The following is a 22,598-nucleotide window of genomic DNA, read 5'->3' on the forward strand; positions in this document are numbered from 1 at the left end:
TAAATGTTATGGAAGAAACAGGTCAACTCAGAGCTTCAAGAAGGTTGAAACTCTTACTATAAGACTGGAGCATTTACAGTATTATAGAAACCTACATTTGACATTTTGACCTACTTATTTTGATTTATTTTTATTTTGAAGTTTCAACTGTTCAGCCTAAGCAATGTTTTTTTTTTTTTGGTGTGGCTGCAATCCTATGGGATGCAACACCCAGCTTCCTCCTTTCCACCTGTCCCTGTGTCCTGGGTCACATGGGATCAATCACACGTTGCGCAGAATGTACACTGAACAAATGACATTCCGAATTTGTAGAAATGTTTTGATTATAGGCTGTAGCATTCACACCATTGGCGTTACCTGCAGCAGCTTCATGGTGGAAGGATTCAAGTCATTTGTCTCGGCCGTCAAGCCTGGTCTGTGTGAAAACGCAAGCACGTTATTGTCCACATCTTTGAGGGATGTGGCCTTCGGAGTATTTAGGCCTCCATCAGCAGAAACTCCCACCTGCTGTAATTGTTGTATTTTCATTTGTGGAAATTACTATTCCCACTGTGAGAGGAAGGTGCTTTGTTTTATTCTTCTTTGTCCACACAACTGTCTTTCAAAGTTTACCTCCATTACCATCCCCCACCACTCTAAACCTCACTCCCTGAGCTGGGGAGAATAGAATTAAGTAATCACACGTGTCCACCATCCGTAGCCGACTGCCCTGTATAGGCTTCCTCAGGTTTCAGCCTTTCAGTCTGCAGGGTTAGTTCCACCTAACCACTGCAAGATGTTTCCTGCTTTTATATCTTCTCCTAATTCAGAGTAAAGCCATGTCAAATAACCATTTGCTGAAGAATGAATACCCACACTACCAGAACGGTCCTGTAGAATATGGTGAGAAAAGCGAATCTTCTGAACGTAAAGCAGGCACAACATTAGGGGTATGTGGATACAGATTGAAATCTTGAGCTATAGAACTGCTGTAGGGCCTTTGAGCAGGGCCCTAAACTGATGTGCAAAACATATCCGCTCTGCATCACTGTGAGGATCAGTGAGAAGTTGAACTAGTGAAGTTTAACCACTTTTGTCTACAATTATGTCCTCTTTGCTGCTACACAATCCAGAAGATTATTCACATTTATTTCATGTAGCTGATGTTAAATGTCACTTTTCTTCAACGTGACTTACAATGTTAAACTACTTAGAATTATTTACCAATTTATACAGCCAGGTATTTTTAAAATTTTGTAATTTAGGGTAAGTATCCAAGGGTTACTGCAAGTAGGATCAGAAACCAATGTCCATGTTCAAAGGGAGAAGGTAGTTAATCATTGGAGCTGCTGCCTTTGGACTCATGTTTGTTGTTTCAAAATGGCATTGAAGGCACTGACACAAAGTTGTTGCCATTAAGGCCATGTAAAAAATTTGGAAATAAGCACTGCATAACTCCTTTGTTTCAAGCCTTAAAAGAAAGCAGATGTTGAATTGAGTCCTTCCGGTCTCTTCTCAGGGCTCTTCCTGATCTTGGGCCTGATGCTCTACCCTGCTGGCTGGGGCTCGGACAAGGTTCAGGGCTACTGCGGGCCGGATGCCTCCCCCTACAAAGTTGGCCTGTGTTCCCTCGGCTGGGCATTCTACACAGCCATTGGAGGGACAGTGCTCACCTTCTTGTGTGCCATCTTCTCCGCACAGGCTGAGATCGCCACCTCCAGCGACAAAGTACAGGAAGAAATTGAAGAGGGCAAAAGCCTCATCTGTTTGCTTTAGATGAGCGTTCTACCTGGGTCTGAAACCCAGTCCTCTGCACCTTCCTTGCCTTTCGAAGGGAATACGATGCTGCCATTTACCACTAGACCTGAAGGTTCGACTGCTGTTCAACCGGTTCATGGTTAAAATGGTTTGAACTCCAAGCTGTCCTCTGGGCACCTTCCCATGACTCCCATTTTCAGTATGTTGTCTATTTTTGCAGTGTTGGGGTAGAGTATCCTGACACTGAATGATTTGTAAATAACTGTATATGCTGTATAGAACTCCAAAGAGAATGAGGAATTTATATTTTTGCAAACCTTGAAAAATGAGAAAGGTTGCTGTGTTGGGCTTTAGTTGAAATTCTAGAGGGAGACCCACCACTACTGCACTTTTGCAGGATTCTCAGGTGCTGTAGGTCTACCGTTCAACACTGCACTGAAACTCTTCCCTTCAAATCCACCAAATGCAGATGAAAGAGGAATGCCGTTAAAATCTACGATGTGATTTTCATCAACTTAGAAATATAAGAAGAGCCAAAGATTTACTGAAGGCAGTCCTCCAGGGTACAAGTCCACTGATGTGCGGAGCAACTACGCTGTCTCACAAGACTTACTGTCACTTTTCTGCACCAAAGGAAAAATAAAACAGGAGTATTACTGAGGATTATTATTTTTCATCAGTTTATATTTGCAAATGTTCCTTGACGTGAAAGAAAAAAAAAAAAAGCAACACTGAGCAACACAAGCTCTCTCCAATAGGCAGGGAGGGACCCTGACTGACTGCTAAGCCAATGCTCTCCAACAGTTCCCTGGTCTTTTTGCCACAGATCAAGGGAGAAGAAAAGACATTGCTTCCAATCTTTTGCATCTCCAGTCAGCTCCAAGCCTCTGCATTTCTCACTGAAATAGTGGGTGGGGTGAAGAACTTGCTTAATGCACCAGCAGGCAAAGATGGCATCTCTAGTGCAGTTTGTAGGGAGGCAGTAATCCCTACAAATGCAGTAACTATGCTCAATGAGGGGAACATCCAGCATCCCAGACAAGGTGTCTCACTCATCAGCATCCATATGTATAAGCTTTAGTTTTTCCACAACTGAGAACACCTCCCACTGTAAATACAGGGTGTTGTACACAGTACTGGAACTCTGATAAGATACAACAGGACAGCATGTTGTCTTTATCGTAGTCTCACTGATCTGCTGCATTTGGTTTTTCTGGGGGGGGGATTAAAACTGCTACATTTAGATGGTGTTCACTGGCAAAAGATTGAGAAATATGAAAAATGAGAGAACAGCAGAGACACGAAAATTAACTGAACTTGAGGCAGTTACGGAATTAGTGTGGAATGTGCTAATAACGCGTTTGGATCCTGTGATTCATTCCGCAGACTTTTAAGGTATAAACTAGCTGACTTGTCTTATACTGCTTGTGTGAGCAAACTCAACTTCTGTTCGAGCAACACGTTTTGTTTTTGTTCCATTAGCTTATTGTATGTAGCTAATTAGCTAGCTTGTAGGCTAAGACAACTAACTAGCTAAGCGTAGCTAGCTCATATTCTAGCCAGCTGGTTGGGTAGCAGGTTATTTAGCAGCAGCACACAATTTGGCGGTAGGTAGTTATGCAGGTCAAGGAAGTTCTGATGAGCATATGCCTCTGTGCTTTGTTTTACTATTCCAAGTACCACTATTAGTACCACAGGCCCTGCTCTGCACACCCCCAATATAACGTGGCAATTTGTAACAGATCCTCAGTGTTCGCTTCGAAAACTGATTTATAGAGATGGAGTCCCTTGGCAGCAGATAGGGCTGCGGGCTAATTGTCAACTGATTCTAAATGAAGGGATTCATTTTAAATAAAACTTAAGTTTTATGAAGATAAAAGCTCTTTGGAATGGTTGTCTTATCAAAGGGTAGGTTATCAGTGACTTAGAAAAATTGTAGCAGTGAAAAAGGAAGGGGGGTGGGGGGATACTTCGGTCTCTCATTCTGGTCTACATCCGGCAGGGACCATGTCCATCGGCCAGGGGACAGAACTCACCTGTATGTCTCCAGGCATCACCACAGCTGGAGGGCAGGGCCCTGGGGGGTACAGACTTTTGGAATTACATTAAGTTCCTAGTAGACATCTGAAGTACCTGATGATCTGACATTCTATCCAGGTAATTTCTAAAACAGCAATTACACTTAAGCACTTTAGTAAAAATTATGAATTAAACTTCACCACACATACTGTCTAGAGAGTACTACAGTATATACAGTTATCTGATTTAGTTTGTGTGCACGCGTGCTTTTGCTACCGCATTGTTAGAGCTGCATCTATATTTAAAAGATTAGTAGTTCCATCTGCAGGTCCACAAGTCTTTAAAAGCAGAAGTCACAGCTCGGAGGGGCTAAAGTATGCGCCTTAAGTCGTTTTGGTTTTAAGACCCTTTTTGTTGCAAACAGCTTGAACTTCCCATGACTTCACTCAGAGCTGAACAGTTTAAAGCCAGCCACTTTTAACCTGCGGGGGAAAAAAAGAAAGCCCTATTCTCTTTGAAAACAGCAGGCATCTTTCATCTACTTTTTTCTCCATGCCAAATTGACATTGGTCAGACAGTTTAGAAACTGACATGAAATTCACCCATTTTATGGGACAGTTTTTTTTTTTTTTTTTTTTTTAAATAACCCTTTTGGCTTATAATTTGCCTTCTGCATCTCATTGTGCTGTCAAAGTTAAGTACCAGTGAACCTGCCCACCCTTACAGAGGTGTACCCGCACTATGTGTTTGACTAAACTCACATCTATTTATCAAGGGCCACAAGCAGGAAGTACCAAAACTAGACTGCTTAATGAGGTTTTAATAAGTTTAAAAACCTATATTTCAGGAGTACAGTGAATATAGACAAAGACTGAAGTCCCCCTGGATTGCTCCTTACCTTGGTGCAAAAGAGGTAATGACAATATCTAATGATGAGAGTCAGAGCTAGTTAGTTTCTACATCAGATTTTTTTTTAAAATGTACCATCATACAAAGCTGCAAGGGGTGGTATCATTAAAGAATCATTTGAATCTGACTGAAAAGGAACTCGTGGCTATGGTTTCTGCCCCTGTTTTGTTGTTGACTTGCTACATGTGCTGGTTTTAAGAAAACCCAGTGTGATTACTACAAAACAGCAACAATTCTTAACATTAAACAAGTTCAACTATCTAATTGATTTATGAAGATACAATAGAGGCTTTACATCTCCAGTGACACACCGCCCTCTAGTGGCGCTTTGTGGTAAAGACTGTGGTGCCCTACTGCACCCTCACACAGTGCTCCTACACTGACACTTGATCATTTGCTTGGTGAAAGAGGGAGAACCTGAATTTTTGTCCTTCAGAGTGTGAGATGTGACTCATACGCAGCTGAGCAATGACAGCTTGGAAGCAGAGAAGAATCCGAGGCTGGCAAACACTGAACTTGGGGCCAAACTAATTTGAGGTCTACAGCATCAGCTTCACTTTAATGGTGAAGGGCACATCTGTACACACACCTTGTCAGACTACAGAAGAAAATGTTTAAGTGAGGCATGACAAGAGCCCTGACAGAAAACTGTCAGCAAATTTCCAAAAAAAATTTCATTTAGACTAGCACGCGCACTTGCAGATGGAAACTGACATTACTGAGCAACTGACAGCCCTCAAGGATTTCTAAGGCTCCAAATACATATCTTTATAAACCAGTGTCTTGCCTTGTTACCATGTCCCATAGAGAGTTGCCCTCTTGCAAGCTGAAGGTCCTAGGTTCAAATCCCTACTCCTTGACTATTGTACTTACTGCAAATTACTCCAGTAAGAATGCCCTGCTGTGTAAATAGAAAAAAACGACTGGACTGTTTATTCGGAGAAAGGAATCAGCTAATTAATTGAAAATTAAATTAATGAAAATGAAATAAGTTAGCCAGCCTCCAACTGCCAAATTGAGGCATCACTTTTTAATGTCGTAAAACAAATGAATATTCTATTTACAACAAACATGGAAGAGTCATCCTGAAGACATTGAGAAGATATTAAGTGTGTAAATCAAGTAAAGCAGCTCCACAAAGTGTACTATACAGAATGGTGCCATTATTAGTGAATGAAGTAGCTGTTTTATTTTGTGTTAATTCAATACATATACAAAACTGAAAACTACTCGACATGCAATAGGGGAAAAAGACAAGTGCATTTGTACAGGACAACGCCAGACCAGTTGTCAAATTTACAAAATATACAAACATCTCTTAAGTCCAATTAAAAGATGCAAAAGTCAATACTACTATGCAGCTTACAATTGTTTTCATTTTCAGTGTGATCTGCACACACTTCGTTACCAATTTAAAATCAAGTATCTGGAAGCAACAGTCCAACACGATTTTAAAATGGCTAGCTTAATGACTATGGTTTCAGTTCATTCTCACACGACCCAATTTCAACTGGCAGAAAAGCCTACATTTTGGACCTTTTTTTTTTTTTTAAACAAAGGAGAAAAACTTGATATCTGCAGTAGTTACACACAAAATTGTGAATTAAAAAAAATTAAACATTTTTTTCAAAGTCCAACCACTCTTTCATGGATGACCTATTAAGGTTTCAGGAAGAACAAGGAGACCATTTGTTCTACATTGATAATTACTGTTCAGTAACAGGTAAAGTAATCCAAAGTAAACTAATGACACATCTGTTCTCTCTACAACCATGTTGCATAAGATTCTATTTTCCAAATTCAAAAAACTGAATATGAAATAAATAAAATTTTAAAAATCTAAGTTCAACCCCTCTGTCACCCAGGTTATGTCAGGAGACCTGGAAACAGGTCAAAGGGAGAAAAACCAAGGGGGGGGGAGTTAATATACAAGATGAAACCGCTTAAGCCAAAATTGCGATGAATTCAAATGCCTCCCTTCTCACTGAAGCAGATGCCATTACCACATATTTAAGAGACAAAAATCAAGTTAATGTTTCACATCACTCCCCCAAACCACCACCGCAGCAGAGATGGATGTTTTCACATTTGTGCAGCTGGGACAGATGTAATATCTGTAGTATCATCATGCATTCCTGCACCTTCACCCTTCAATTCTTATACCAGTCATGCAAATTACCTAGCATATTGGCAACTGTGCTACATTTTTCCATGCATTTGATATACATGTCCTGAGCATTCCTGGTTTATTTTTTATTTGATAATTGTAAAAAGGCTGGATTGTATTTTGTGGAATCAAGTTTTTACATTTGGGACACAAGCGTACCGACATGTTTGAAGCCCTAGAGCCAATCGCAGCAAAGACTTGCGCACTATGAGAAAATCTGGTGCACAACATTTGTACACCCTGGCAGCTGGATGAGTTCTGCAATCCTATCCAAGTCTGATCCAAGTTTTGAAATGGACACCTTATTTATTGTTATTCTCAGTGCAGTACAATAAACGAAGATGCTGCTGAGTCAAACAGATCTGAGCTGAGGATGAATCCTGGGGGTCTGAGAGCAACTGAATGAGGGACAGCAGGTCTGTACAGAAATAACCACTTGGCCTCCTGTCCCATCATCACAAGGGTTCAGCACTGACAAAGTGAATTAAAATGCAAAATTTGCATTCAAATGACAACCTGTTTCACGCTAAAGGGGAAATGAAAATTGTTTCAGTCATGGCCAAAACCAGAGTAACAACAATACCGATAGTAAAAATGCAAAAAATAAATGGAAAGTGTGCAAAGTAAATGCACGACTTGTTCAGTTTCTGACCTTCTCATGTAAATGCCAAAGACTGAAAGGTGATCCTAACAATGAATAAAGGTTTAATCACATTTGAGGGAATGGGACTGAGTTAACAGTGTAGTTACAATATACCAAATGGGGTTCCAGTGGATTCACAAACTAGAGCTGGAATTTAACAGACAGGAAAAGTCAAACTATTCCATTAAATTAAAAAAAATTTAAAAAAAAAATGCTTTGAAACGCTGACTTAAGAATAAGAAAAGGTCAACCAGGGGACTTCAGGGACAAGACGCACAAAGTTGAGGGGGGGGGAACCAATTCTCAGCAGAAAACTAAATGATTTTCAGAAATAGGTGGTTAGGAGTTTCACGTAATGCATGTATCTGCATAAGCAGTGCTTCTGCAACTTAGAGATGGTCAATCCAGGCCAGAAGCCATTATTAATAATACTCAAGCTAGTAAAGTTCACCATTAAGTGTCACAAACAGGCTTTGAAAAATAGTCTAAGACCATCTGACCACTATAGACCATTTAAGTTTCTTACTTTTCAAAAATTAATGGTACAGGGATAGATTATGGATGGAAAATGGATGAAAAAGGGGCTATACACTCCACAGACAGTGCAGTACAGCCCTGACCTCCCACATCTGCTTACACCTTTTTCCTGCAGTAAGAACAACCGTAACAACTACAGCCTGGAGCACCTAGTAAGTCCACTAGCAAAAGCCAGCTCCCTCTGAGAGGCTTAAAACAGGAATGAGAAAATAAAGGCCCTTTGAACAACTTTTCTGAACATGACAGGAAAAACATGAAGCAGCCGGTTTCTCTAGCAAGTTACCACATTTGTTCAACAGTTTGTTTGTGCTAATCAACATTTCCACTGAAGCCTTTTGTCACTGAGATCCAAAATATGAAACCTTTAGTTCAGACCTGGACAGAGGGTGGATGAAATGGTCCTCACATCCTGTCCCACCATCAAGTGCCTTTCTTCTGCAAACCTTTGCTATAACTCACTTATCTTCAAACCAACCACCAGGGAAATGATTTAATACCAGCAGGAGTGCAACTTTGTGACAAGATTTCTCTCTGGGATCTTTTATGAAAGGGCACAGTGGAGTGGGACAGGGATGTAAACAAACATGCTTAATGACATGGAGGGGAAAGTATTGGAGATATTTTCCACTGTTAAGTGTGTGGAGCAAGCATTGGGGAAGAGTCAAGCCTCCACACAGCCCAGTGGGTTGATGTGGCTCTGTTCACAGAGGACCAAAGTGCTGACACCTGGGACCGGCTGCTCAGAACTGCTGCCCTTTGAAAGCCCCACGAGCTGCACTGGAAGCAGCGTTGGCTGCAGCCGTTTGCACTGTCTTGTTAGACATGACGCCCGTAGCAAACTCCTGCTGGGCCTTCTCGAAGCTGGCGCCAGTAGTGCGGTACAGTGCGTGGACCTGGCAGGCAGGAGGATACATAGAACAAAGTTAGGGCAACTCAAAAGCGCAGTCTTTGGAACCAGTACACCATTACTTGTTCAGAGACAAGAGATTGTTTTGAGTTTTTCTAGGCAAGAGATTTTTTATATTTACATTACCAATTAAAAGTTTGAGTAATTGTTCTTAAAACCAGACCGGGGGGCAAATCACTAATACTCCTGATATGCTGGAAGACCACACAGCATTGACATTTCCTTACCAAAGCTTCATTTATAATACAATTTTATATTAAGAGTTCTATGCGTGTCACTTTTCACTTTTAAAGTTTTAATTTTTTTAAAATTCTCTTTTAATCACTTTTAATATTGAAATAAAGTGACTGAATAATTTGTGTTCTACTTTGTCACTTTGCTGATTTCATGTTTCTGAAAATATATTTAAAAAAAATAATGCTGTGATGAACTAGACAATCCAGCCATTTTAATGTTTGGTCATGTGAAAAATACTTTAAAATACTTTAAATGGGGGCCTACTACTTCCTCTATAAAACACATGAAAGTAGTAATAGTTTCCAATATTATATTAATATATTTTGCTGTGTGACAAGCCTACAACTCCCTATATAAAAATACAACATGCAACAGCTAATTTTGGGGCCAATCTAATGCTCACAGCATAAATGCTGTAGGAATGCCAGGGTACCATACCTTCTTAAACATGATCAGCGAGATGACGGCAGAGGCTGTGAAAAGGGCCGCTATGAGAATCATCATGATGCCAACCGGAATGCTCTTATTCAGACCGGTTAGTGCTGAAATCCAGCCGCTATTGAAGGGGAAAGGTGGGAGCCAAAATAAAACCCAAGCATTTAGAGTTGCATAATGTCATGTGTAAGCAAATACACCATGTGCTAATGCAGCACATTTTCAATTGCCCAAGGTTATTGTAAAGAATATTTTACATGTTATGTAAGAATCAGTCGCATAACATCAGGAAGTGATAGCCTAGGTGAACATATCAATGAGGAAATTAAAAGGCTGTTAATATTCAAAGTTCACATGGTTAAAGCAGCAAAATGTCCCCAATAAGATTACAATACTACAGCTCTGCAGTATAATGTGAGAGGCATGAATTTAAGAGTGTCATTGTAAAGAGGTCAATTCTTAGCTCCCTACAACACAGATTCCATAATCTAGAGCTGGTACCACTGACCTGTTCCCCCAGCCTGTAATACCGATGGCCTGCAGTACATGGACGCCAAACTGGCAGATATAGACAAAGAAGAACACAAAGAAGCGGAAGGAGCTGTCGCTCCTGCAGAGGGAATAGAAAGTGGTCAGAGAGGATGCAATATTCACCGTTGGCCATGTTCTCGATATGGCTGTGCCGTATCATTTTCCTCAGGAAAACTTTTAAACCTCTGAACATCCCTTCAGGAAAACTATTCCCAAAATTACAGAGAACACACAACAGTGCATTTATACGCTTCATTTTCACAGATTTTCCTTCAGGTAGCACCAGTTTTACTAATATTTTCAGAATAGATGATCCTTTGTTTTCTTTCCAGCTGAACACTGGAAATATTTAACAAGCCAATAAATGAGCAGAACAGGTTTTAACTATAGTGTTAGTTTAACTTTCACTAAAATTACCTTACACTGTAGCATTTTACCGTTTAACCATCTTGTACTATTTTGCAAAAGATAACAAAAGAGCTCATTTTCAACACTCACATTCTTGGACCATAAACATATCCTATGGAACAGGCACACAAAAAAAAAAAAAAAAAAATCTGCAGCCCCTGTCAGACTGCTATAATGCCAATCTGTAGCATGTGACCTTTCTGACAGAGGGTGATGAAGCATTACCTGAAAGCTCCATACAAGGGTCTGTACCAGCAGACGAAGGAGCAGGGTGTGAAGAGCAGGAACCAGAGCATAGCCAGACCAAAGTCCACTCCTCGATCAGCATCCACAAAGAACCAGGCAAGGCAGCCAAATATGTTCACGAACAACGTCCCCGTGTGAACTGACAATGGAAACAGGGCGTTAAAGGAACAAAGGCACAAGATTTTTACTAGTTGTTGGTAGAATTTTAAAGATACAGAAATAAAGGTTAAGCTTAACACAACCACCTCAGTTTATCATTTCTTTATGTCTATTACAGAAGCTTTACTGTCCCTGTAGTAAATAATGTACTCACACATCCATAGGTAGTACATTATCTTGACCGTCTTTTGAAACTCTACAGGTATGTCTACTGCGATATCATGGTAAAAACATGGGCCGACAGGGAAGTTCTCTGGAAGTGGAGGCCAGTTGTTTTTTCTTCCTGAAAAAAACAACATATGACAAAGCCCATTTTTCACTGACACATGTTAAATAAAGAAATGTAATATTTGCAGGAAAAGCTTCTTAAATCCCAGTCTTTAGTAACTGCCCACCCCCTGCTGCACTGAGTGACTGCATCTCCCTCTCTCGTCGGTCGAGCTCGGCGGCCTTCTTCTCCAGCTCTTCCTGCCGCCGCAAAAGCTCTGCCTGAGCACGGGCCTGATCCTGAAGGGACAAAGACAGGAACTCCTGAGTTGGTCCTGGGGCAGGGTGTTTCTTCCCCCCCCACACTTGTGTAACATCTGCTTACAAGGAATCCCATGTATTTCTCCACATTTTTCTGCAACTGAATACAAAAAAAAAAAAAAAAAAAAAGTTTATTGATATTATTCTGGAATATGATGGAAGATAGAGCAAACAATGGGGGGGGGGAGTTTGTTCACTCCCCAGCACCATGTGGTAATCATTACCTGAATGTGGTGGTGGTCTGTCATTTACCATCCAGAGAAGGTAAAACTGCCTAATAATATACAGAATACAGTTTGTAACAAGCTTAAACATTATAAAAGTATCGTGAGAAAACAGACGTGATAGCTCAGGCGTCTCACCATACTCATTACATCTTCTGCGTTTATGACATGCTTTAGGATTGCTTGTAGTGTAAACGTGAAGTATTTTGCAGGAGAAAAGGTGAAAACAGAAGAGGATGAAATAGACGGCTAGACAGGGATGCGGAGTTTGGGGCAAGTACGGTACCTGCGTTGTCTGCTGCTGATGTTGCTGCTGCTGCTGCTGGGAGTAGGCCGGCGGCTCCTCTGTGGGTTTCATGATGGCAGGCTGCGTGCTTGCGGCTGGAGGCGCTTTAGAACTTGTGCCTGGGGGGGCCTGAAAATGAAGAGTGTTACCCAAACTCATTAATGGTAGCTTAGAGATGACAATGCTCTTATAATGACATTATAAAATGGCAGCAGACATCTTCAGGCACAGAAAGCATTGTTTGCAAAAGGTCACTGCAGGCTGAGTCTATGGTCAAAACATTTAATTGCGTTCAGTCAGTACTGCGATTCAGCCTTCACTTCCATCATCAGGTGCAAAACCCAAATCAATAGCAATCTTCTCTTGAAGGTGCTGGTGGAAGATGGATGCTTTCAAGTAAACTGGCAGCTAGAGGGAGATGCTTTTTGGGCCCTTCAGAAACTTTCTCAAAGGCAAGGAATGTCTGAATGTCTGCTGCAGCACAACTTGAGAAATGCATTCATTAAAAGAGAATGCAGTTAAACATTTTTAAACCTTATGTTAACACACTGATACTTTAGTGCGCCACAGTAATCTCCCCCTCATGCAAACCAGGCCTGCTGTCAATTTGTGGAGGGGAAGACTTTATAGCACCATTCCAAAGGATTTCTAAGGTAAGTGAAACTGAATGTATCGTTTCCTGGACAAAATGTCAAGTTTAAATTTTATACTGAAACCCTGACAGCCAATACTGGTGGTTGAGTTGCTGAGCTCAAAACAACAAGCATGGTGTAAGACACCTTTGCTGACAGTTTATGGATAACAGAAGGAAAGCTATTGTGTAATCAGATAATTCCAGCCAACAAATCAGTGAAGCCTAAAAATACAGCTGGCACAACCTTATGAATTAAGAGCATCATTATCATACCTGAATGCAAACAAATGCTTTCAGTTAATGAGAGATAGCAAGAGGAAATCAAAAACTACTACAAAACCAATGACAGCTCAGCCAACTCCACTGTAACCTGTAACTTGGCATTGTAACACATACGAGGAGGTGGCTGGCAGTGCAAATACACATTCATTTACATCCTGTTAAAATCACACATGGGTCATTAATGTTCAGAAAACTTCTTGGAATCGGTTTCTGCTCCAATCTCTCAACATAACGCAGATGAATGCAAATATGATTAATGCAGCTTGCAGTTCTGACACAATATAACTCATAATCATAACCTTTCACGTTCCTCAAATTTCTCCCTATCAGCTCTTGGCATGCTTTTCACTGCTGCTCTTGTCTGCCGCTTCATACTTGACCTTGTTACCCTAGCTCAACAGGTCCATTTATCAGTTAATTATTAAAACCCTGAAACATGAATTAACAAATACATGGTGATATTCAGCAGTTGCAATACTGAAATATAATTCAACATAGGAAAAAATCTCAAAATAATGAGGAAAATTAATGACAAATGAAGAAACCTGGAGCAAAAGTTTTGTTCCCACAGGCCACCAAGAACTGATTTCATCATGCGTGCTCCAGACAGTCAGTGGAAGAGATCGCTATCTGGACAATGAAGTCAACTTTACTTGCAAACAAAGCTGCCATTTGAGGATTAAACACATAGAGCAGGTCTGAAAGCCCTACACAACCACAGTGATACACCATGGTGAGTTTTGGTGGCCTAGAGGCAGACAGATCACACAACCTGACAAGAGTGCATAGGGCAGAAGCTATTCACATTACCGAGGCTTGGATGAAGATGTCTACCACAAAACAACCAATGAAGCACAAATCCACAATACATATTCTCAAACAAGACCTCAAAAAAATATGCACCCTTTATATAAGGAAACAGTTTCAATTTACATAAGCTTCAGCCGTCCAGCTTCAACTGTACTGGGAAACTGAAGAAACACTTCTCCAGTCTAATGTATCTTGATACAGAGAACAATAGGAATGGTAGCTTGGGGTCACACAGTCAGCCAGGGGGAACTGCAGGAAAAAAGTACATTAAAGGATGAAAAAACTAAACTTGAAGAATTTTATTTACCATTAAAAGTACTTCATTTTGACAGAGCAACTACCGTTCATTCTACACTGATTCAAAAAAGTATAAAGGAACCGTGAAATGCACTGAACGTACAATACATTGAAGTTATTCATCCATCCCCCATCTTCAGCAACCACATACAGATTTCTAGCCATGTTTTCAACGTACTTATACAACATCAATTTATATCCATGTCATATTTTGAGTCAGAGTGCAGTTGCCAGTGATTTCACACTGTAAATATTTTAGGACAACTTGTGTCTTGGAATTTGCTTATGTACACATCTGCAAAGAGTTGATCAACTACAGGTAAGGTCAACTGCATTGTATAATGCTTACTTAGAGCTTTGAAAAAGCAAAACAGAGCAGTGATGCTAAACCACAACTCCATTTCTTACATCTTTCCACAAAAATTTTGAATATTCATTAACATATTCTGACAAACATACACGTACATAGATCTCAACGGTCTGTATGAATCACTGCTACAAAACTTGACTTCACCCTTCCTGAAATTAGTAAAAATGTTCCATGTATCTGTGCACATTACCAGTAAATACACAATGTTCCAAATTTCCACAGGAAACAATTCTGAGATCAGACTAATTCCTATAATGTTATTTTACCACAATCAAAGTATATAAAATAACTATGCTGAACCCAATTTAAATACATAAATTCAACAATTCATTCTGAAAATAGAAAATAAGTTTGAAATGGGCTGCTAGTATTTTGCATTCTTATTAATGAAATATTGAATTTTGACAAAAATGTCACAAAAGATGAACTGCAGAACCTTAGAAACTGGAAAAAAATAGATCACCAGACAATACAGATTGGAAAAGCAAGTGACAACTAAATTCTTTTTGACTGGATAAAAACATGAAAACATCTTTCTCCATGACACGTTTCACTGCATTATATTTCTCAAAAGCGCTGTATGTCTAAGCTCACCGTTTTGGCATCTGTGAAAGGGTTGTATTCTTCCAGACCTTGAGGGATGCTCCGCGTTACCTGAGTGACTGATGGGTCCTGAGCAAAAAGACAAAGGAGAGTTCTCCATTAGCAGAAAACACAGAAGGAAATTATGAAATCTGTCAGTTCATGTTTTCTATCTTTCAAAGAAGGTTATTTCTTCCTCAGTCTTTTTCAGTACAGAAAGGTCTCCCCTCCCAAGATATCTAGCACCAGAAGAGCAAGCAAATGTTGTTCCAGTATTACGTGAAATGATAAATATCATTACTGTAACTCATGGGTATTCAGGCAATGGCAAAATCCCATATTTATTACCAGTGTGGAGGTGACAGGACTATATTCACATTGTTGTTCAAATATTCACACAAATGAGATTCAGTTTTTGTGAATGATGTCTCTTGCAAATTTTAATCAGACCTGTCAAACTACTTTTCTATCTCAGAAACATCAAAGGAAGTCACAGTGGGACAAATGGTGAAACAGGCAAGATACTCATTTCCTCTAATACACTAGAAGTAATTTATGTAAAATCTCTTTCCCCCTGAATAATACATGCACTAATTTCAGCATCAAGAGCTACTGAAAACTGAATTCCTGTAATTTAGAACTGGCATGTCTGTAGAATTCTAAATACTTTTTTCCATGAATTTGCTATAAATAGTGTATCAAATTAGAAGTCCAGAAAAGGGGGGGGGGGGGGGGGGGGGCGAAATGTACCAGGCAATATTGGAAATTCCACAAAAATGCAACATTAAGGCATCTTTTTGTGTCTCTGAGACTAGCCTAATCTGCTGTGCACAAGCTCACTGAACCTGGTTCTAGTTCACAGCAGGCATTTTTAGTCAGTCCTACTTACATATATTTATATATGCATCACTTTTCCTTAAAAAGGCACACAGGGAACTACTTTGTGGATGGAGAAGGATTTTGAACCTCAGTCTTGTGCGGAAGGCAGCGGCTCTAATCATTGCACTAGTCGATGCCTCTTGTTTTACTTCATTCATTGTAATTACATAAAATGAAAGAATACCATCAGGTTGAGTTATAGCAAGATGAATATAATGTAAGTTTGTATAAAATACCATTTTAAAATGTAAAACTATTTCTCATGTTAAGAGCCTCTTCAATATGGAATTGTTTCTAGACTAAGCAGCAGAATATGGCTGGGAGGAATGTTGTAGAAATAGAACACTGGCCTCATTAATCTAAGCCATACAGATTTCGTTTCCATGACTGCGTAGAAATCTCTAAAAACAATGCAAAAATCTTGAAATGTAAATTCAATGGGTTCTACTCACCCCAAACACATACAAACTGCTGTAATAAATAAGAAAATACTGACTACACAAATTTTATGTCAATTACCCATGAATAGCTGTGTTTTGCATTAATATAGCTTCTGTTCATAAATAGTATGGAACATGCACATCCTCAGAACCCACAGAGTATCCCGTGGCTAAGCCCATCTTCAAGAAGTCCAATGTCAATATGACCTCTTAAGTGGCACCTTCCATGCAAACACAGATCCGCTGAGCAAGATCACTTCAGTTAACTTCATCTCTAGTGCCTGACTTCATGGATTAGGACCACATCTTTCAATATGTCTAGCTCTGGGCAACATAATCATTTTACATTATATTATTTTCCAATAATCTGCCAGAGCTACTTAACTGTTATTAAAGCTGTAGAGCCTTTTTCCTTCAATTGGAGCAATTCCTGGATTCTGCAGCTTTCAGATATGATGAAAAAAAACAATACCACAAGTACAGCATTTTGTGTCTTTTAGTTTCACACTGAATTGATTGGTTGCTTTTTTGAAAATAAGTCAAAATGTACTTTGATGGGGGGGATCAAACAGAATAAGTACTCCATTCAATCTATATTTTCCTATATTCCAGGAGAAATTAATCACTTTTATTGTATTTGGAAAGATGCTTGCTTAAAGTACAAATAAACAAAATTGGAACGTATTCATATTTGTCAGTTATGCTTATTTACGCATTTATTGTATTTCAACCATTGATCTTTACTGTGGTTCTCCGCTGACTTAATAGCGTCACTATTCAGCTTCAAGGTTTTAAATTTCAGTGACCCAACAGCTTACCAATGTAGACTAAAAATGGTATGATACCACAAGGATGAAAGACATCCTGCCTCCAGCAAGCCCACAGAGTAACAGAACCCACCAAAAGCAGAGGCCTACATTTCACTGCATGATAATTTAATTGAGGCCACAGAGGGAAGCAGAAAATAAATGGGGGAAATATGATCATCTCGTCAGTGCCAGCATGGGCTCAGCAATGAAAAAATAAATTTCAGTCCCTCCAAAATTAATAAAAACTTGATATCCTATGAGTAGTGCTACAGTTGAACATGGAGAGCCTCATAGTTTCCAAGCTCTAAATTAAGTCTCATTTGAAAAACATAAAATAGACATTTCATACTACCATCAGTTTAACCTTTTCCTGCAGCTGCATAGAAGCTCTTTTACAATGACGGGCATAATAAAATTCATACAAAAGAGTACACACACACACACAGAGTCTGAAACCGCTTCTCAGAAGCAGGGTCATGGCAAACCAGAGCCTGACCTGGCAACAGGGCACAAGACCGAAGGAGGAAGGGACACACTCTGGACAGGACGACAGTCCACCGCAAGGCACCCAAAGCAGAACTTGAACCCCAGACCCACCACATTGCAGGACCCAGCCAGCCAAACCCCGCTGCATCACCGCACCCCCCTTTACAAAAGAGTAGCAGCTACTAAACTCATTTTAAAAAAAAAAAAAAAAAGATTCAGTTAAAAAGAAACCCCACACAGCACAAAAGAGAGACCCAACAGTTACAATGTAGACACACAGGAAATGCAGTGGTTACAGCCCTCTCCTTGGCTTGAAGGCTGGGGGGTAGTTCAAATGTAGTAAATCAGTGTTAAGCTGATTACCGTGTATAAGATTTAAAACCAACTTGGACAGTTGCCAGCTAAATAAAGGTTAACAATGAGAAGTACCCTACCTACAGCTATAGTTTCTTCAGTTTAGCTGTGTAAACATGATGAGGCCACAGACTGTATTTGGTTTTTGGGCGCACTTTTGTTTTGTGACCTAAAACAAAAGAGTCCTCGACATGATAATGGCCTCGATAAAGACTGAATACTATAAATTGAGAACACAATGAATACAGAAAGAGAAGCTCTGCAGGGGCTTCTACCAGCCACAGTCAGATATGTACTCTGGGAATCTACTGTTTTACAGATAACTACTGGGGAGCTGAACGGAACGAGCCGCGGGCATATAGACACAGCGCGCTTCCTCCTGCCGAGGCAGATGACAGATGAGCGGATACACTCTGGCTCCTACTTCTGCGTCATATATTATTGTTGTTGTTATTCAATTTTAATTGTGTTCATGACTTGTTGTCTACCGCCTCAGTCTCACACACAGTCACCGTCAGCAGTAGTTCCAGAATTTTAGCGCGGCCCAGACATTGCAAAAGGCAGGTGCCAACGCAACGCGGCCCGAGTGTGAGGTGAGCACTGAGCCCGCGGGCTCCCAACGCTGTACAACTTAAGAGCGCCGGACTCCTCCGCTGGTTCACTCACTTAGTCTCGGCCGGGTGAGTTCCAACAACTCACTCTCTGCAGCTCACCTGAAACGGGTTGCTGAAGTCCGGGTCCGCGAACGGGTTACTGTCGAAATCCGACATTTTCTGGGGGGAAGAGGCTGCTTTCAGACGGCGGCTTCGTTCGCCGTGGCCGTATAATAGTTGTGGATATATAAAATAAGAAGCCTATCTTCCTCACCCTGTCCAACCGCTGCCGCTAGCGACAGAGCTCAACTCTCAGCTTCAGCAGCAAAATGGCTGTAAACGGAAATGACGTCACGGCGTCTCTTCGTCCCTGGGCGGCAAAGATATCACTTCCTTGAACCGCAGTGTCTCACTGTTTCTGCTTTTTTACGTGAACGTGTGAATGACGTTTTCTAGGGTACGACAAGCATTGCTGTGTATATTGAAATTTATATTATAAGGAGTTACCTTTTCATAGTCTAAGATTACGGCTAAACATTCCTTAACAACTCTGAGGAGCCTCTTGTTATGTGCATATATAAATATTCGACAGGATTCTGACCCTGTCCCTAAATGAACTCTGTTACACAATACATTTAACATCTACAGTACATAATTAAAATGCACAACAAAAATCAATACACACGTAAAAAATCTGTTAATAATTTGACCGTCTGAACAACATGGCATGGACTAAATGGAAACAGCATGAAAGACCCAGTTTCCTATGAGCCCTTTTTGACCGGAACAGTTTTCTTCCCACATAAATTGTTGAAGGGTAGATACTTGTTATCCTGATGACACTTACAGTTTATGTAAACACATTTTTTGCATTTCTTAATGTTTAAATAGTTTGACGATCTTGAATCAGCTTGCTGACGTGTGGAGCAAGCTGTTTCATCACGCTGCAACTAAACTCAAAAATGCACTGAACCGTGGGCCTTTGCTGTGTTTAGGTTGAAAAAACTAAAGTAAAAGAATTCAGTCAATTATTTTAAGGAACGATTCAGATCCATAGACATAATGTATCAGGCCCTGTGCAGTGGGCCTACAAGTGGAATGGCGAAGCAGAGTGGCTAGTGCTCCATATGGGATGCTGCTCTTCATCCTTCCTTCATGCTGATGCTTACTGGCAGATGGGAATGACTTGGACTTGTCTTGACTCTCATCCTGCACTTCAACTGTACTGCTGTGCCTGCAAGAACTGGAGGAAGGAGCCACTCAAACTAGGCATGACCCCACATGAACATGGCCAACAGCCCCATCATGATTTTTGAAAAAGCTGATATGGAGGTTAATATTACTAAGCACAAGTATTCATTCTCATAAGATCAGGGTGACAGAGTGAAAAATTAACCCATTGTGGAATTACCATTATATCAAGAAAATTTTTTGAGACTTGTGTTTCGGTTGTTTTGCTTAGCGTTGCAAATTCAGTAATAATATTCTGTCATTGTGGTCTATAACTGAGTGTTGCTGTAAAAACATTGTATGACACAAGGTATGAATTTTCTTTTGCTACTAAAATTAATAATTTATCTGTATTTTAATTGCTGGTCTCCTCTTTGGATAGTGAAGATGTTGTCCATGCATTATCCAAATGGATGTACTTATAAGATGTTGTTGGTGCTGTTCAAAGTAATTGATGTGTCCAATACTGACTGACCAATCCACACACACAGTCTGAAACCACTTGTCCCAAGGGTCACGGCAAGCCAGAGCCTAACCCAGCAACACAGGGTGTAAGGCTGGAGGGGGAGGGGACGCACCCAGGACAGGATGCCAATCCGTCACAAGGCACCCCAAGCAGGCCTTGAACCTCAGACCCACCAGCGAGCAGGCACAGGCCAAACCCACTGCACCACTGCATCCCCCTGACCAATCCAGTGAAACCATTTTTCATCTCCGTACCGAGGAATCTACTGAGGAACACTAGAGGACAGTGTTTTCCAACATCTGGAAACAGTAGTGGAAAAAACAATTTTTGCTCTTTTCAAGACAATAAGCATACAAGTCTCTGGATTTGTTTAAACTGATTATTTCTGCTCCCTAAATGAAATTTTTTCATACACTTGCTATTTCCTTTTAAATCCTAAGCCTTGTCCTCTGCTTGGACCAAAATACACACACACATTTTCAGAACCGCTTGTCCCATACGGGGTCGCAGGGAACCGGAGCCTACCCAGTAACACATGGCGTAAGGCCAGAGGGGGAGGGGACACACCCAGGACGGGACACCAGTCCATCGCAAGGCACCCCAAGCGGGACTCTAACCCCAGACCCACTGGAGAGCAGGACCCGGTCCAACCCACTGCGCCACTGCGCCCCCCTGGACCAAAACATTACTACTTTTTCACATTCTTAAACTGTATTGAAATGCTCTCTGAAAACTGACAGCTGCAATGACAGCAGAAAAAAGCTATTTAAAGTCTGATTTAATTTAGCAAATAGGTTGGGAAAAATCTGTTTAGTGATACATTGTAAGTATTTTTCCTACGTAACTTGAATTAATTGAAAATGGAAATATGAGTAATACAGATATTGCGAGCTACGTGCAGACACGTATGATAATGACTGAACTACTTTTCCATCTGCAGCTTTAAGATGCGGCAGTGAAAAACTGTGGTTGAGACCAGAAGGTTGCACAATCATAACCTAAATGTGATATTGCTGTTGAAATGTTTCTGAGATGATTAAACCGTTTAAATGAACTAAATACATGAAGGTGGACTGAACAACTCAATATCGATAAGATGAACTGCTGTGCAAACAGCTAAGACCTATAATTATTCCCGGTAGCTCTGACTTTGTGCCATCAGATGTCCTTCATTACATTTAATTGTGGTTCAGAAATCAGGTCTGCTGTGTGTTAATAGAATTAAAGCTCTTTGACCTGTTGGCCCGGTGTCCATCTCATGTAATTATTATTAATTTACCTTTTTATTACGAAGACTAAAAACCCAAAAGCCACGCAAGGAAAGATTCCTGAAAAAAAGGATTAGGAATTCGTTATGAGACAAACTACTGTAAATTGAGCAAGGTTACTTCAATAGCATATGTCATTCTTCAGACATGTTTGACCTCTGAGCAACGTTATAAGTTAATATATTGTTGTATCACCTCTCCTTGAACATCTCAGCAGTCCACATTCCACCTGCTTTATAATGGTTTCAATTAAAAAGGTTTTATCCTGACACTGACTTTGTAAAGTTATGCATTTTAAAAAAGTCCTTATAAAGTTATAAGGTCAAAAATACTGTTTCATTTAAATGCTATCAATTCAGGGGGTGCAGTGGTGCAATGAGCTTGGGCTGGTCTGGGGTTCGAGTCCTGCTTGGGGTGCCTTGTGATGGATTGGTGTCCTATCCTGACTGTGTCCCGTCCCCCTCCAGCCTTGTGCCCTATGCTGCCTGGATTGGTTCCGGTTTGCCACGACCCCGCTCTGGACAAGTGGAATCAGCCTGTGTGTGTGTGTGTGTGTGTGTGTGTGTGTGCTATCACCTGGTTATTGTGACCACATTTGATAAATAACCCTGAACTCTGCACTTCACATTTAAGGGTCAGAAATTAACATGTCTTCCAGAAATAAATATATTTAAAATGAAAAAACTTTCAAGGGGTGTATTTTTTCATGTCACTGTATATATTGCTAGTTCTCATGTGTGTTGCCTGCTATTTAGGTAATGAGTCCAAAATAAATGCCAATATCAGACAAACAAGCTGTCCTTAGATAAGCACTTGTTTTTTCTGTCGTGAAATGAATCAATAGCATCTACATTGGACACATAAGCATTCCGATCTGCAAAATAAGAATGAGTTTGGGAGCCCTACACTGTAATAATCCTGAATGAACACATGGGGGATCTGTAACCAAACAAAATTTTTATCACTTATACTTGTATTTATAATTTCATGCTGCTTTTCTGCTCTTTGCCTTTCCCCAGACCAAGACAGAATGTCAGCTAATTTAATAGACAGTAGGTAAAGCAACATTTAGAAAACACCAGCCGTCATACTGCTTCATGCCCCTCCAATGCCAGCTTTTTTCAT

General features: G+C 40.4%; 2 protein-coding genes across 2 annotated transcripts in view; one reads left to right on the plus strand and one right to left on the minus strand.

The window, feature by feature from the left end:
• LOC108938576 (LHFPL tetraspan subfamily member 2a protein-like) overlaps window positions 1–4,799 on the plus strand; it is a 43,665-nt gene extending 38,866 nt beyond the window's left edge. Inside the window, exon 4 of the mRNA XM_018759227.2 lies at window positions 1,499–4,799. Coding sequence (XP_018614743.1) covers window positions 1,499–1,755 — 257 coding nt within the window. The 3' untranslated portion in view covers window positions 1,756–4,799. The remainder of the gene's footprint in view (window positions 1–1,498) is intronic.
• An 87-nt stretch (window positions 4,800–4,886) lies between these two features.
• Window positions 4,887–18,845, minus strand: LOC108938575 (secretory carrier-associated membrane protein 1-like). The gene is made up of 9 exons (XM_018759225.2): window positions 18,630–18,845; window positions 14,961–15,038; window positions 11,974–12,102; window positions 11,331–11,442; window positions 11,090–11,218; window positions 10,756–10,915; window positions 10,100–10,201; window positions 9,595–9,712; window positions 4,887–8,905 (listed from the first exon to the last, which is right to left on the minus strand). Exons 1-9 carry the CDS (start codon window positions 18,684–18,686, stop codon window positions 8,753–8,755), a joined length of 1,038 nt encoding a protein of 345 aa, XP_018614741.1. The 5' UTR covers window positions 18,687–18,845; the 3' UTR covers window positions 4,887–8,752.
• Between the last annotated feature and the right edge of the window lie 3,753 nt (window positions 18,846–22,598).

Source organism: Scleropages formosus, chromosome 17 (genome assembly GCF_900964775.1).
Source record: "Scleropages formosus chromosome 17, fSclFor1.1, whole genome shotgun sequence".
Lineage (NCBI taxonomy): Eukaryota > Metazoa > Chordata > Actinopteri > Osteoglossiformes > Osteoglossidae > Scleropages > Scleropages formosus.